Genomic DNA, 16,736 nt, shown 5'->3' with positions numbered 1-16,736 from the left:
GCTAGGAAAATGGGCCAAAGGTAAAATTTGGAATTGTCCCAGCCTCTGCCTTACCCACTTCCTGCTTTTTATAAAATGAAGGGAAATAAATTTTTCATGAGGTCCTTTGAGATTCTTTATGAAAAATTATAATTTAAAGGTAATATACAATATTACTCAGTTAGGCAAAACATAATTTTATAGTATTAAATATTTCAACGAGACAGTTCCCAGGAAAATGGACCCTAGAAAATAATGAAGTGGTGAATCATTTCAAGGCTTGTTGCTCTGAGGTAATTTGTATCATTTTTCTCTTCATCCCCAAGATCAATGTTGGCTGTTCGACTGATAGCTCATCTGCGGATCCAGTGAGACTGGAATTTTCAAGGGACTTCGGGGCGACTTGGCACCTGCTGCTGCCCCTCTGCTACCACAGCAGCAGCCACGTCAGCTCTTTATGCTCCACCGAGCACCACCCCAGCAGCACCTACTACGCGGGAACCATGCAGGGCTGGAGGAGGGAGGTCGTGCACTTTGGGAAGTTGCACCTTTGTGGGTAAGGACCCGCTGCTTGACGCCACATTTGTTTCTCCTTTGACAGTTTATTCCTGAAGTCGTCATTCACTTGCCACTTTATCATGGGGAAATTTCCACCTGACATTTCTTCCTCAGTTCTCAATGAAGCAGATCAGTGGATATTTAAAATGTAGGACACGGAGCTGACATAACTACTAATTTCTAGTTCGAAGGTAGATTTTAACAGCACACCATGGGCTGCACCCTGTAGTGGGGTTCATATCCTTGTGAATGTCTCTTAGATCAATTAGAACGCAACAAAAATAAGGTTTTCCGCGCGTTCCTCCTGCCTACTCCCACCTCACAATATAAATGCAGCTAGAATATTATGACTTTCAAACACCTGCCTATGTCTGTCATGCAGGGAGAGTGTACATAGGGAGCATAGAAGCCCACAGAATATTCCTGGTGTCTCAAAAAAAAAAAAAAAAGTTAGCACGTTGCCCCCAGGCATCTCTACTTTTCCAACCTCTCTCAGCATCCTTGTTACATGTATTTGACTCTTCTGCTGAAAAGCGACTTAGAGATAAAGGACTTCACCCCTAATAGAAATGAAATGAAAAGTATATTTCAAAAAACAAAACTAATAATAAAAGTGAACAAAGAGAGGAAGTCAACAAAGCAGTCTGCCTCTAAATTTCTGTCTTTTCTCTCACAATTAAGAATGTTTTCTTTCAGAGTATGTCAAAAAAGAAGAAAGTACTAATATCATACTTTCAAGATGGAAATAGATTTATATTCCTGATGTGAAATGGAGCATAATTAGAAGTCTTGAGTCTTCAAACAAAACTACTAATACCTAGTACTTTTCCAAAAGGGTGAAAGTGAATTTTTTAAAGTTTGCATCTCTTTGAACATGAATCTATTGACTCTTCATTATATCATCAGCATAACTTTTATAAATTGATTGCTAAGGACTTTAATATTTTGGGTTGTTGAATATATAATTTACTAATCCTTGCGTTTATGCCAGGATATGATTCTAATAGGAAATCCAACTATCTTTTTTAAAATAAGCACTACTAAGCAAAATGTCCTCAAGAACTGATAGCCAGAGGAGGCAAAGACTGTCTCTGGAGATCATAGGAATAGATGGAGCTGATGACACAGCCAGCACAACCAGAAAGCTACCATTGGTTGCGGGGAGCTTGTCTTTAGAAGAATCTGGCAGGGGAAAATAACCCAGGAAAAAGTTTTTATTCAAAATGGTTGTATTATTTAAGATCATATGTTGCAAGAATTATAAAGAGGCTTACCAAAAAGGTGAAAGAACTTATTGGAAAGATACTGGAGAATTGCATGGACTTCACTCAGAAAGTGTGGGGGACTTAGCAACAGAAGTTTATGATCCTGGTTTTTATTGTGCTCACATTAACATCACTCGGCAAACCAGAGCTTTCATTTTCTGGAGCTCTTAATTCCAAATTTCCAAATCTGAACCTATCAGCTGTAGCCTGAAAGCCAAGTGTTCCAAGAGAAGCATAGCTGTCGAAAGACCATGCCTCTGAGCAGGACAGGCAAGGGGAAAGGCCTAGATAGCTTAGGCACTGCTATGGTCTGAATTTTTGTTGAAATTCACATGTCTCAATTCATTCCCCTGAAGGTAATGGAATAAGGAGATGGGGCATTTTAGGGGGCGATTAGTTCATGAAAGTGGAGCCCTCATGATTGGCATCAGTGCCCTTATAAAAGAGACCCCAATGGACTGCCTTGCCTCTTCCACCATGTGAGGACCCAGCAGGAAGGCACCATCCATAAACCACAAAGTGAGTCCTTGCCAGACACTGAGGTGCTGGCTCCTTGATCTTGGACTTCCCAGCCTCCACAAGTGTGAGAAATAAATTTCTGTTATTTATAAGCCACCCAATTTATGGTATTTTGTTATAGCAGCCTGAATGGAGTAAGACAGGCTTCTAGATACAGAGCAGTCCACTGAACTCCCTTATGGTATTCTGGAGAAACACTAGGTTTTCTGTTTAATGGACCTCTAATTTCCTCCAATTATCCAGCTAAGAATTAAATAGAAAACTACCCTAAAGATAGATTGTAGGTTATGATTTTAGATTGTTTTGCCAACTGAGACTTGCTTCAGCAAGTTCCCACGTGGAAATAATCCCATCTAAAGGTGTATGAAACAAGATGACAAAGATCTGCCAGTCAGAGGCACTGAGTGAAGATGCCCAGGCCAGGGGAGTGCTCCAGCATCACAGAGACCACCTCGCTCAGCGTTGGTAATGCCCACTGTGCTGTGCTTCCACATAAGGCATGACAATATAATTTGGAAATCTGAACAAGAGAATTGCGGACATCTATATTTTCACCCACTGGTACAAAGCCACTTACAAAACACAATAATAGTGTACAGAACCTAGACTGTCACATTATTTGTATTCCATGTCATTTTTATTTCTATGAAAAGAAAGTAAATGTATCAAGGAGGCATGCATGCCTATTCTCAGAATGGTATAAACCCACCTTTCAAACTGACTTCAACCATTTCTGTGAAGAGAAAAATTTGCCTTAAGGGTGTTGTCTAGTCCTTGTTTCAGGAAAAGAATTAGCACTCTTCTTAAAACCCCTGCAGGCATGAATGGCTGGAAGGCAAAAGTTAAATTTTCTCCAACTCAGTGAACCATCCCTTGGTTGGTATTCAACATGGTACATAGTAATGGCACAAATGCTGGATGCTAAATATATATATATATATATATATACACAAAAATCCATGTTTAAATTACTCTTTTATTGCATTTGTTGGACACTAGATACACACAAAAAGTGTATTAAATGTTCCCGGGTGCAAAATAGTCAAATTTTGTTGCCTCTACATATATAGTCCATTTACATTCAAAGAGTAACTATGAGCTTTCATCTGATTTTTTTCACATCACCTTGGTGTCCTTTTAGAGTCCTCTTATCTTTAAAAGTTCCTAATTCTTTTTGCTTTATGCAGTTTCATAATGAGTCAACCAAAACCCCTATTTAATGAAAGCAATGTTGTGTGCTTGAAATTTTAAGTTTGTATTTAAAAAACAGATCCTTTTGAATACAACTGGCTTAGGAGAACAGATGCTGACATTCACCAAGGAGGGTGGCAGTGAGAAATTTTCAAAATAAGATTTCAGCAGAAAGGAACCACAGTGAAACCAGACCCTTCAGCCCATTTATCATAGTGCTTGCAGTTTCTGTGTCAAGGCAGGTGAACAATAATAAATATCCAACTAAGGTGGTTCATTTGTATTCAGAACATTTGAATAAATAAGAACTTCAAAAAAAATCCTTGTAGGCTTTTGTTGAAAGGAAAACTCCAGCCATTTCCCTCAGCTCAGCAGTCTAAAAGTTCAAAAGGTAAGAAGTGCTTCTTGCCAAGACTAAACCTGACAAGTATTTGAAAATAAAGTTTAATTATGGACTGGCATTTTGGGGGCAGCTTAATATATTTGGAGTTTGGGACTGGATGTGGTGGCTCACATCTGTAATCCCAGCACTTTGAGAGGCCAAGGCGAGTGGATCACTTGAGGTCAGGAGTTTGAGACCAGCCTGACCAACATGATGAAACCCCATCTCTATTAAAAATACAAAAATTAGCCAGGTGTGGTGTAATCCCAGCTACTCGGGAGGCTGAGGCAGAAGAATTGCTTGAACCCTGGAGGTGGAGGTTGCAGTGAGCCAAGATCGTGCCACTGCACACAAGTCTGGGTGACAGAGCAAGATGGAACAATGAAATTAGGGTTAAATATATATAGGAACTTGAATCTGTCGCTTTACTATCCACTAAATTTTAGAAGCCTAACAAATGTATTTTTCCCCCACTACCCATCCTTAACCCTGGTATTTAACTTCTAATTTCTGTTTCTCAAACAGAAAACTATTCAGAATTTAGTTTCTATGATAATTGAAGATTGGGAAGATTCACAGGGCACAAAAGTAGTGCACATGTAATCTCTGCATCCTGCCATTCTAAAATAAATCTACCTTCTTTGAACTGAGTTTTACACATGATAAAATACATTAAAACATTTCTGGACAGCTACCTAAATATGTAGATTATTTCTAAGGAGCTAACTTATCATCAGCAACATGATAGGACAATTCAAAAGGAAAATTATTTTTGACTTAAGAAGTTAAGAAATAAAAGAATCTAAAAATACATCAGATTTTGCCACTTTTTCTCTTAAAAAAATAGTATTTTTGGGCTCTCTGTTTCTGATCAGATAGAATCCAAAAAGCCTTAGTTTGGCTCATAAGGACTTTCACAACAAATTACATGCCACAAACATTTACTGAGCATCTACTATGTGTGAACACTATATGGGTGCCTTAAAAAGGTACAAAAAAAGAAAGAGACGTGGACATTGGCCTCTATGAGCTCACAGCCAATAGAGGAAATAGACACACTTTTAAGTAACTCCAGCTGTGATAACTATAATAATGGAAATTCCATCAAAATTATGGAAGAGAAAGTAAGATAGAAAAATTTAAAAGATTGTCATTTACCATAAGGTCCATCAATTTCACTACCCTTATACCCAAAAGAATTGAAAATATGTGTTTAAGCAATTACCCGTACGCAGATATTTATGGCATCACTATTCACAATAGCCAAAAAATGGAAACAACCAAATGTCCATCAACTAATGAATGGGTAAATAAAGCTAGTATATCCATACAATGGAATATTGTTCAGTCATAAAAGGCATGAAATTCTGATACTTGCTACACCATGAATGAACCTTGAAAACATTATGCTAAGCGAATGAAGCCAGACAGAAAAGGTCACCTATTCTTATCTTTCCATTTATATGAAATATCCAGAATATGTCAATTCATAGAGACAGAAATGATTGGTGGTTGTCAGTTGTCAGGGAGGGAGAGATGGGGAAAACTGTTCAATGGATATGGGGTTTCCTTTTGGGGTGATAAAAATGTCTTGAAACTAGAAAGAGGTGATGGTTGGACAACACTATGAATGTGCTAAATGCCACTGATGTGTACACTTTAAATGGTTAATGGTTAATTTTATGTTGTGTGAATTTTACCTCAGTTTTTTTTTTTTAAAAAAGGTTAGTTATACAGAGTGTATTAAATAGACAGTAGGGATTGGGTGCAGTGGCTCACGCCTGTAATCCCAGCACTTTGAGAGGCTGATGTGGGCAGATCACCTGAGGTCAGGAGTTCAAGACCAGCCTGGCCAACATGGTGAAACCCCGTCTCTACTAAAAATACAAAAATTAGCCGGGCATGGTGGCAGGCACTTGTAATCCCAGCCACTTGGGAGGCTGAGGCAGGAGAATTGCTTGAACCCGGGAGATGGAGGTTGCAGTGAGCCGAGATTGCGCCACTGCACTCCAGCCTGGGGGGACAGAGTGAGACTCTGTCTCAAGAAAAAAAAAAATAGTAAGGATGGAGAAATCTTCACCAAGGAAGTCAATATTGAAAAAGATGGGAAGATCAAGTGAAATGTTGACATTCTGATAGGATTGGGAAAAGCTTACAAGAAACAAGAAGTTTATTGGCAAAATCCTGGAGATTGAGGAATGGAGTTCCTGAAATGGCAAATGTTTTCTATTTCTTGGGTGTTGAGCATAGGTAGAAGCTTCCCATTGTTCATTGAACAGATGTGCTTACTTTGAAGGTATATTGTTCAGTTGATTAGCTTTTGAAAGACTTGTACCTCTTTTCCAGATCTGTCCGTTTCAGATGGTACCAGGGATTTTACCCTGCCGGCTCTCAGCCAGTGACATGGGCCATTGATAATGTCTACATCGGTCCCCAGTGTGAGGAGATGTGTAATGGACAGGGGAGCTGTATCAATGGAACCAAATGTATATGTGACCCTGGCTACTCAGGTCCAACCTGTAAAATAAGCACCAAAAATCCTGACTTTCTCAAAGATGATTTCGAAGGTAGTCTTTTCTTACAAATTCTGTGTAGTCTTGTGAAAGAATTTATATGTTAAACATAATTTTTGGTAGATGACTAATCATTAAGTTTAATTCTAATATCTCATTATTAGTTCAATTGTGAACATCCAAGAATTCATTTAGTTCTGAATTTATAGGGTTCCATTTTGGAAACAATGGTCAGTGAGTGAAATACTGTTACATGCTACAAGACCTTTATTGAGAAAAACTAAGGCCGTGTTCACAACTTTTTCTACCACATGTGATTTCTGACTAATGACAATTTTAGAAAATATCTATAGAGAGTTAATCTTGGATGGAAGAGTTTCCAGAAATACAAATTCCTGTTATTGCTTTACCACAAACTGCTTAAATGGCCTCTCATCACTTTCTGTAGTTTAGTTTTACACCTAGAATTCAGTATCATTATGTGTGAAGACAATGTTATAACGTAGTAAAATGCATGTAATGTAATGATTAGAAAAAAGCATTTAAATTATATATGCACTTCGATCAAACTGTGGAAAAACATCTCCATAAAAGACAGTCTTAAATATAATAGCTATCTACATTAGGGTAGTGGGATTAAAAGATTTTCTTTCGGCCTGGTGCAGTGGCTCACGCCTGTAATCCCAGCACTTTGGGAGTCTGAGGCAGGTGGATCACAAGGTCAGGAATTCGAGATCAGCCTGGCCAACATGATGAAACCCCATCTCTATTAAAAATACAAAAAAGCCGGGCACGCTGGCGGGCACTTGTAATCCCAGCTACTCGGGATGTGATTCGCTTGAACCTGAGAGGCGGAGTTTGCAGTGAGCCAAGATCGCACCGCTGCACTCTAGCCTGGGCGACAGAGCGAGACTCCATCTCAAAAAAAAAAAAAAAAAAAACAAACCATTTTCTTTCTTTTTGCTGAGTTTTTGTAAAATTGTTATATTTATGGTTTTACAATACATTTTAAAACTAGATCTAAGTATATCCATACAGTGGAACATTACTCAGCCATAAAAAGGAATGAAATACTGATACATGCTACAACATAGATGAAACTCAAAACCATGCTAAATGAAAGAAGCCAGACACAAAAGGCCAAATATTATGTCAGTCTGTCTTCATGAAATATTCCGAATAAGTAAATTCATAAAGACAGAAAGCAGATGAGCATTTGCCAGGGTTGAAGAGGGGGAAATGAGGGGACAGTGACAGTTTAACGGGCACAGGGTTTCCCTTCAGGCTCATAAAAAAGTTCTGGAACTAGGTAGTAGTGATAGCTGCACAACAGAGTGTATCAACTAAATGCCACTGAATTGTTTACTTTGAAATGGTTAAAATGGTAAATCTTATGTGATGTGTATTTTACCACAATGAAAAAATAAATAAACTAAATCAGAGTATCTGAACAGATTTAAAAGCTGGTTTTTAAAGACAGTATTTTATTTTATATTTTATTTTATTTACTTTTTGAGATGGAGTTTTGCTCTTTCACCCAGGCTGGAGTGAAGTGGCATGATCTCGGCTAACTGCCACCTCCGCCTCCCGGGTTCAAGCAATTCTCCTGCCTCAGCCTCCCGAGTAGCTGAGATGACAGGCACCCGCCACCACACCTAGCTAATTTTTGTATTTTTAGTAGAGACAGGGTTTTGCCATGTTGGCCGGGCTGGTCTCGAACTCCTGACCTCAGGTGATCCACCTGCCTCGGCCTCCCAAAGTGCTGTGATTACGGGTGTGAGCCATCGCGCCCAGCATTAAAGACGTTATTTAATAGGCAATAATAAATGGTATTGAAATTTCTCTCACTAAAACTGTTTTTTTAAATATTTTATTGTCCCTGCCTGATACTATCCTGACATTAGAAAGGACACAGTAGAGAGGCTGGTGGAAAGGCCACACAGCCCCCACCTTCCTGATGGCCTGAACTACTCTCTGACTAACCAGTGTCCTTTTTTTCAGTGTGAACAAGCAGAAAGGAGGGATCCATCTAGCTGGACCATAGATACTCAAGAAAATACCCCCTCCTTCTATCACAAGAATCTTTAAATTATACCAGCCAAGGCTAAACAATTCAAACAACCTAAAATGTTGAAAATGCCCCTTATCCTAAAACATTACTTTAATATTTGTGACTTCATATTTTGAAACTACATAATGCATTTACCATATTCCTTTTAAAAATATAATACAACTCACTATACTTGGGGTCACAGGTAAACCATATTTTCCAATTTTTTCAGGTCAGCTAGAATCTGATAGATTCTTATTAATGAGTGGTGGGAAACCATCTCGAAAGTGTGGAATCCTTTCTAGTGGAAACAACCTCTTTTTCAATGAAGATGGCTTGCGCATGTTGATGACACGAGACCTGGATTTATCACATGCTAGGTAATCATTTTTAGATGCTGTGGAAAAAAAACACATCGTAATGTGTAATAGCAGAACATCATCAAATCAGAAAGAAGCAGAGAGATTTCAAGGACAAGGCCGTCCATTATAAATACTGAACTTTTCTCTTTATCAAAGCTTTCAGGAAGACACAATTTACATAATTTCTATTCTAAAACTGAGAGAGATTATTCAATAACTTAATCAGAAAGGAAACACACCTAAACAGGCAAAAATTAACATCTGGTATTTTATAAGATTGAGATTAGGAAGTAACAATGTTTAATTTACTTTAACCTCAATAAAATATTATGTCTTCTTTATCTTTCTGTGTAACATACTTTTCATTAGCACTTGCACTATGTAGAAATCATTTACACTTATACCATGCTTAGTAGAAAGCTTAGTTGAAATGCAATGTATCTTCAAATTATTCATAATTAATTTTATCTCCGCCAGCAATTTAAGTTAAAAACATTTGAAGGGCAGCCTTATTCTTTATAAGCATCTTTCCAATGATTCACTCACACATTCGAAGCAGTCATTTTCTAAATTGAACACAGTCACTCAGAAACAAACATTTTAAACTGGCTCAGAGGATTATGTCCTGTCAAGATGTGTATCCCTTGATCATTTGATGGGCCAAAAACTTAACAAGGAAGATAAAAAAGATGGTTTAACATGTGTAAAATGGAACCCTGACCTAATTTTGCAAGTGAACAAAGAAACCATGTTTTTGTCTTTTGAAATATTTCAGAGTATCTTAAAATACATCTTAACATTTTTACCCCTTCTTTTTCCTAAATGCTTCATTTATTGATCATAAATTTGATCACACTTCATAGAAAATACAGTTCTGTGAGATAATTACACAGTTATAAAAACAGTATTTTTTCATTATCCCATTTTAATGCATATAGTTTAATTTGATGTTCCTTATTTCAGATTTTTATTAGCAGCTGAGTTCTCTAATTTAGAAATTATTAGGCGTTCCCAAATAAGTAATTCTCTCATGGTTTGTCTGTCACTAAGTTAATATAAAGATTTTCTCAATACAAGTACAGAATATACTAAAAGTATTTCTCTGTAAATGATTGTTGTTTTTACAAATGTAAACATCACTAGACACTAACCATGTATGTTTTCATTAATCCAATGTTAAAAGCTCCATTATTTAGCTCATCTCAGTAGCATGCTGTGTAGGATTTGCATATATTGACCTGAATATGCTCCATGTAAAATCCCAATTTTTTCAGGGTCATGAGATAAATGAATGGGGTGCGGAAGGGAACTCATGAGGAATGAATGGTTTTATATATGGTACTGATAATATTTTTATTATACATCTTAATATATTTCCTATGTCCAGCATGCATACATTAGTGGGTATGTGTGTTGGGTTACACATAAAATTTATTCTGCATTACCAGCTAGCATCGTGGCCAGACCAGAAAGCAGCAGCTTGCCTGCCAAAGATAACATGTGAGCTAGTTTTCATTGGCACCCCAGCTGGTTGCTGCCACTCTGTCCACCTCCCTGCCAGCTGGGAATGCTGCCACTGGCCGGCTGCCACCATTCTCAGTGGCCAGTATCATCCATCCCCAGACCCAGCAACAGTCAGAGCCTGGCACAGCCACCACCACCACCACCCCACACTCATGCTCCCTGCCCCAGCACAAAACAGAGGAAAGAGGCCCAGGCTTGACATACCTCTTCCAAAGGATGCCTGGCCTTTCACAAAGAGGTGCTACAACCAGTGAATTTAAATGTGCCTCCCAAAGCCAATAATATGAGATCTGAAAAACGACTGGTGAAACTTTAGAAGAAATAATCTGCCAGTTATATGGCATAAACTACATTAATTACATTCTTCCTGTTTCAGACTTTCAAAGTTTAAGGAATTAAACTCGTCTTAAATAGATGACAACACACACTCCCACACTCAAACCCCGTTTAGATCCCTCCCATCTTTTTATAGAAGAGCCAAAGGGTGCGGGGAACACTCAGGCCCCTCAGGCTCTTCTCTGAGGAGAGTCGCTAGACACAAATATGGGTGCAGAATTGCCTTTTTTCAGACTTCACATTTAATTAACTCCCTTTCCTATTAAAAAGGGAAATCAGACTTTGAAGTGATTGCTTTGGACACTCATTAAATCGCCATATTTATTGAGGCCATTCATTCCCCTGCATTACCCCATGTGCTTGTCTGTTGTTAAGCATGTGGATTTCTTTTGGAAGTGAAAGTCTTCAGTAACGTTTACACATGTCAGATTTGTGCAGTTCTTCATGAGACTGGGATGTGGTAAAGGCGTTCCTGACCCCAGGAGCCAACCCGTGCTCCTACAGTATTCTCTCAATGGTGGCCTCTCGTGGAGTCTTCTTCAGGAGTTCCTTTTCAGCAATTCCAGCAATGTGGGCAGGTACATTGCCCTGGAGATACCCTTGAAAGCCCGTTCTGGTTCTACTCGCCTTCGCTGGTGGCAACCGTCTGAGAATGGGCACTTCTACAGCCCCTGGGTTATCGATCAGGTCAGTCCCTTCAGGATTAACTATTTTAATTGTCGTCACTTGAGCTGAATGTGGCCTTAGAAGGCATTTAGTTCAACCTGCTTGCTCAGTAGATGAAACTCAGAACTGACAATTGAGTGACTTGCCCAAGGGCACACAGCTAGATTAGATATGGCATTTAGCTTCCTTTCATTCTCTATTCCTTCAGTTGCCTAAGCTTATAAAAATAAACAACACAACAGAAGGACTAGGTCCTGCTCATAGAGGATTCTGCCATATGGATAGAGGGACTTTATCAAGCGTGATACAAGGTTGTAATTCTCTGAAAAGGAAAATGTGCAAATTAGCATTGGTGCCACATGCAGTAGTTCCCAAATCCCCTTTCCTAGCCTTTGAAGAAAAAAATAAATAAATCTCCCCCACATCCTTATAGACTGCTCCAAAGGATCTTTATACATAATAAAATGTATATCAAATAGAACTCAAAGAACCTGTTAACAAACCGTGGAGTTCATGCAAAGAATTGGAACTGAAATGCCTTAGGGTACAACTGTCCTTAAATAGAAATTTTACATGGAAAATAATCACACATAAGCCAAATTTTGCTTCCCAGCTTGGGTACATGTCATTTCCAAAGGCACAGTTTGGCCAATGTAGGCTGTGAATGGTTTTGTCAATCCTTTGATTTGTTTTCTGTAGTTTCTTGCCAGATGGGCAAGCAGACATAAACAAGAGCATTCTGAAAGGCCCCTCACATTCTGCTGGCCATCCAGTGCCAGTTCTGAGCAGGCCAACAGATCAAAACAAACAAACAAAAAAGCAGAACTTTCCATTTCTTAAAACTAAATGGAAAATTTGGGATTTTTTAAAAATACATTTCAGATTCTTATTGGAGGAAATATTTCTGGTAATACAGTCTTGGAAGATGATTTCACAACCCTTGACAGTAGGAAATGGCTGCTTCACCCAGGAGGCACCAAGATGCCCGTGTGTGGCTCTACTGGTGATGCCCTGGTCTTCATTGAAAAGGCCAGCACCCGTTATGTGGTCAGCACAGACATTGCCGTGAATGAGGATTCCTTCCTACAGATAGACTTCGCTGCCTCCTGCTCAGTCACAGACTCTTGTTATGGTAAGTATGCCGTCTCCAGGTAGAGGGACAGGCATGTGTGCATGAACTTCTGTGGCTGCCTCTGTCATAGGACTACTCTGCCTCTCTGATAGGTCTGTAAGTAAAACACAAGTGCACTTTGAGTCAAACCATACTGTATTCTTGAAAATACTGCATGTATTAATAAGCTGAGTTTTAAAAGTTGATTTTCGAAAGCAATAGAATGTGAGCTTATTTTTTAAGCATATGTACATGAAGACTTATTTTATAAAGTAAATAACCTAAATAGTAATAATTTGTAAATCCAGGTTTTATAGTATTAGACTCACAGAATAAAGGATACACTTGCAGTATTTTTCCAGTAAGGACTCCCATCACATAGAGAATGCCAGGAATAAGCAATATGATTTATTCATATATATATATATGACTTATTAATATATATATCCACAGATTTAAATTCTTGGGGCCTTAGATTAAACCAGTTATTGTCTCCTCTCCATATCCCCCCAAATGATGACATTTTGTTATTCCCATTTTGCCTATATTTTTTGCCACCGTGGATCATAGCGCATTCCAGGCCACCCTCATTGTGACCAATTTGCATCCCCTAGAATGAATATGTGTATGTGTACGCTCACACATACCATGCACTCACACAGACCCATCTTAGGAGAGATAAAAGCTGGCATCATTGCACACTTGGACTCTCTACCTGAACTTACAGACCTGTCAGGATTCTGGGTCTCCTGGTCTTTCACATCTCCACATAACTCTTCTTCCAACAGACAAAAACTGGAATGTTCACAAGGGCCCCGTTCAGTTTTAGATTCTGGGTAGAAGGGAGCCAGAAATTTGAGGAGTTTGGTTATTTTCAAGGTCCTACAGAATTTACAATTTTTAATATTCTCATTAGTCTGAACGTAATAGACATACTTTAGGAGGAATGCCAGAGATACTCTTTCTACCTCAGACACAGTCAGTCAAGATTAGATTAGTCAGTGGGGATGGAACTTGGAAAAGAGAAGACAGAAAAGTAGAAGGTGCACACCCTGTCTTCAGTAGGTACAGACTACCTGATGGGATACCTCAAAGAGAGTCCAGTAAATCAAGTGTTCCATGGAGTAGTGCTGATACAAAATGTAATGAGAACTCAAAGGAGCAAGAGATGACCAATGGTTGGCCAATCTAAGAAGTTAGGGAACATTTCACAAAGGAGCTAAGTCTTAAGTGGACCTTGATGGTTGAAGTAGATTTTAAGGGTGGATGGAAAAGAAAGGGCCCCCAAACTAGGCTGTAAGCAGAAGCAAAGAAGCTGATGTGGGGTTCTCCTAAAACTGAGAGCAGACCAGCCTCAACAGGTCTTGGTCTGCATCTAGTGGAGAAGAGCACAGTGTGGTGATTCTGAAAACAGTCTAGACTCTTACTCCCTTCTTCACATAGAAAGTAGAGGAGAGCCCAAAGAAGTAAGTTATCACATGGTCAGCCTGCAGCACAGCACCAGGACTAAAATTTTGCCCTCATAAGCCCAGTCACGTGTACTTTCTATACAGGCTGGTGCAGCCTCCTGAGAAAGGTTAAAATGAATGATAATATGAAAGAGGAAAGTGGCTGAGTGGAGTTGGCAACAAATTAAGAAGGGCCTTAAGAGGCAGGCATGAGGATTTGTGCTTGGTAAGGTCATGAACAAGAGAGTACAAGTGCAGAGGGGTGACATGATGTGTTTCACAAAGATTAGCTCCAGAGCCAATGAAGGTGGATACAGAAGAATTCCGGTAAAGAAACCACAGTGGTCATCTCTATAGGAAGCAATGTAGAGTTGCACTATGTGGCATGAAGAGACATGGAATAGATAAAATTGATACGAGATAATGCAAAAAAAATCAGCAGATCTCAGGACTGAGTTGAACATAGAGGGTAAAGGAGACAGAAAAGTAAAATTTCTAAAATAACTTCTAAATGGTGTTTTTTCTTAACAACCTCTGATACCAAAGGCTAAAATAACTTCTAAATTTTGGACCCAGAAAACCAGTATAAAAGTATTGCTATTGATAAAATGTGGTAGTTAAGAGGAGATGTTTGTTAATGAGGTGAGTTTTTCTTAATTCAAGTGAAAGGACTTCTAAGTGAAGATATCCTTTAGTGAAGATGACATACAGTATAGAAAGCTGGAACTGTGTCTATACTGCTCATCACAGCACACCCAGCATCCAGCACGTGCCAGGCTCAGTAGACACAAACTGTATTTCGAGATGTAAAACCAGGAAATTTGGGGCACAGAGGTGATCACTGAATCAAGAGTGTTCTTGTAGAATAGATGGCCAGAAACAGGGTCTGGAAGAATGCCCGTAGCTGGGCAAACCTGCAAAGGAGTCAGAATAAAAGACAGGAGACTCAGAATGATGTCCCTCAAAATAAAAGAACATTTCAAGAATCAGGGAGTAATCAGTAATGTCCAATACTGTTAGGGGGCAAGCACAATGAAGACTGAGACCAGGCCATTGTATTTACCTAGAAACCTTAGGGCAGTGTGTGGTCTCACACTGGCCGCACGGGAGAATCACCTGGGAAGCTTTAAAGCTCCTGACACCTTGGCCATGCCCCAAAGGAGTTCAATTAGAATCTCGGGTAGGGAGACTCAGGAATCAGTCGTTTCTAAAGGTATCCAGGTGATTTCAGTGTGCAGCCAAGACTGAGAACCACAGCCTTAGAGAAAGCAATTTTGGAAGGGAGGTAGGGACTTAGGCAGCTTATAAAGTGAATAGGGAGAGAGAAATATAAGACAGGGGGTATGGGTTGAATGTTCCAGAATAAGAAAAGGAAAGAAATATCTTTCTTTAGACCCACAACCTGACGGCATGCATTGGCACATATTCCATGGCCTTCAACTCCCTCCTTAAACCCCTTGGATTTCCATATTTTATATATATTCGATAATACAGCAGAGCAAGATATACAAGCAAAAGAGAGTTTACAATTTCTAAGAAGTTTCACCCATACCGGGGCAAAATTGACATTAGTTGGTCAGGATTCCTATAAAATGGTCAAAATTGGAGAAGTCTGCTCAATTTATTAACAGTTTGAACACTAATTATTAAAATATATAATATGTTCCTTATTTGTATGTTAACCATTACATAAACAAACTATATTAATTTTTAGGTATTATACTATATTAAATTATATACCATTTAAATGATGTTTGTGATAATCTATCACTATAATATTAAATTACAAATATATCTTAACAATTATATGCAGCTACTCAAATACTGTAACTGTATGTGAAGCAATACTTTTGTCATGGTGATTGTTCCAAAAGCTTCTCATTATAAGACGTGATTCTCGAAAATTTACTTTATGTTTCACTTGATCATATCCCCTTAAAAGTTATTTCAACATGGAAATTTAAAAATAATAACTAGTAATATTCAGAGAGAAAAATTAAACTAGGAAGCATTTCAAAGTAGGAAATATAAGTATAAGGAAAAAATCAAACTGACATTTGAATGAAACTAAAACATACAGAAATATGATAAGCAATTATGGTTCCTGGGTCTGCAGATATATGTTTATATCCAAAATAATGTTTCCTGTTTCAGCGATTGAATTGGAATACTCAGTAGATCTTGGATTGTCATGGCACCCATTGGTAAGGGACTGTCTGCCCACCAATGTGGAATGCAGTCGCTATCATCTGCAGCGGATCCTGGTGTCAGACACTTTCAACAAGTGGACCAGAATCACTCTGCCACTCCCTCCTTATACCAGGTAAGGATGCTTCTACATGTTCACCACATGCTTCTATGTATAGTGAGCCCAAATGTGATAAAATTTGACATGTCAAATTTAATGAGATATGTGAGGGTTTTGTTACTTGCTAATGGTATTGCCATGTATGAATTATTAAGGCTGTCTTAATGAGTAAAATAGAAACCAGTTTTTATTGTAACATTATTCCATGTTTTCCCAAAAGCCAGGCCTTTACTGACTTTTAACTCTAATATTTTTAAAGAATGAACTACAAAAGAAAACAGCGGCTGCATCACTTGGCTTCTCCAACTTAATTCAGAGATGCCCAGACAAGTAATTTAAAATAGGCCCATTGGATACAGAATAGGCTTAAATGGAGTCTGTTTTCTGCTAGTGAGACTGCTGTAAATATAGGAGTGAGTGATGTCCTATAAATGAATGTAGCAAATAAATGTACATTAAAGTTATGTCTGCTTTTAAAATTTTATTTTGGACATTATCTTGAGAATTATCACCTGAAGCATTCT

The 16,736-nt window shown here is 38.5% G+C and overlaps 1 protein-coding gene across 2 annotated transcripts in view; it reads left to right on the top strand.

Annotated features, from left to right (window-relative positions):
- Positions 1 to 16,736, top strand: part of RELN (reelin) — a 533,709-nt gene that overhangs the window by 451,835 nt on the left and 65,138 nt on the right. For both annotated transcript variants that reach the window (XM_055283529.2, XM_055283528.2), the window contains exons 41-46: positions 306 to 535; positions 6,241 to 6,461; positions 8,690 to 8,837; positions 11,108 to 11,366; positions 12,228 to 12,477; positions 16,059 to 16,227. In XM_055283529.2, the coding sequence (XP_055139504.1) occupies positions 306 to 535; positions 6,241 to 6,461; positions 8,690 to 8,837; positions 11,108 to 11,366; positions 12,228 to 12,477; positions 16,059 to 16,227 (1,277 nt within the window). The remainder of the gene's footprint in view (positions 1 to 305; positions 536 to 6,240; positions 6,462 to 8,689; positions 8,838 to 11,107; positions 11,367 to 12,227; positions 12,478 to 16,058; positions 16,228 to 16,736) is intronic.

The sequence above is a fragment of the Symphalangus syndactylus genome, chromosome 6 (assembly GCF_028878055.3).
Source record: "Symphalangus syndactylus isolate Jambi chromosome 6, NHGRI_mSymSyn1-v2.1_pri, whole genome shotgun sequence".
In the NCBI taxonomy this organism is placed as follows: Eukaryota; Metazoa; Chordata; class Mammalia; order Primates; family Hylobatidae; genus Symphalangus; species Symphalangus syndactylus.
Note: the sequence above shows the minus strand (reverse complement) of the source record. Positions and strands in the feature narration are given on the sequence as shown.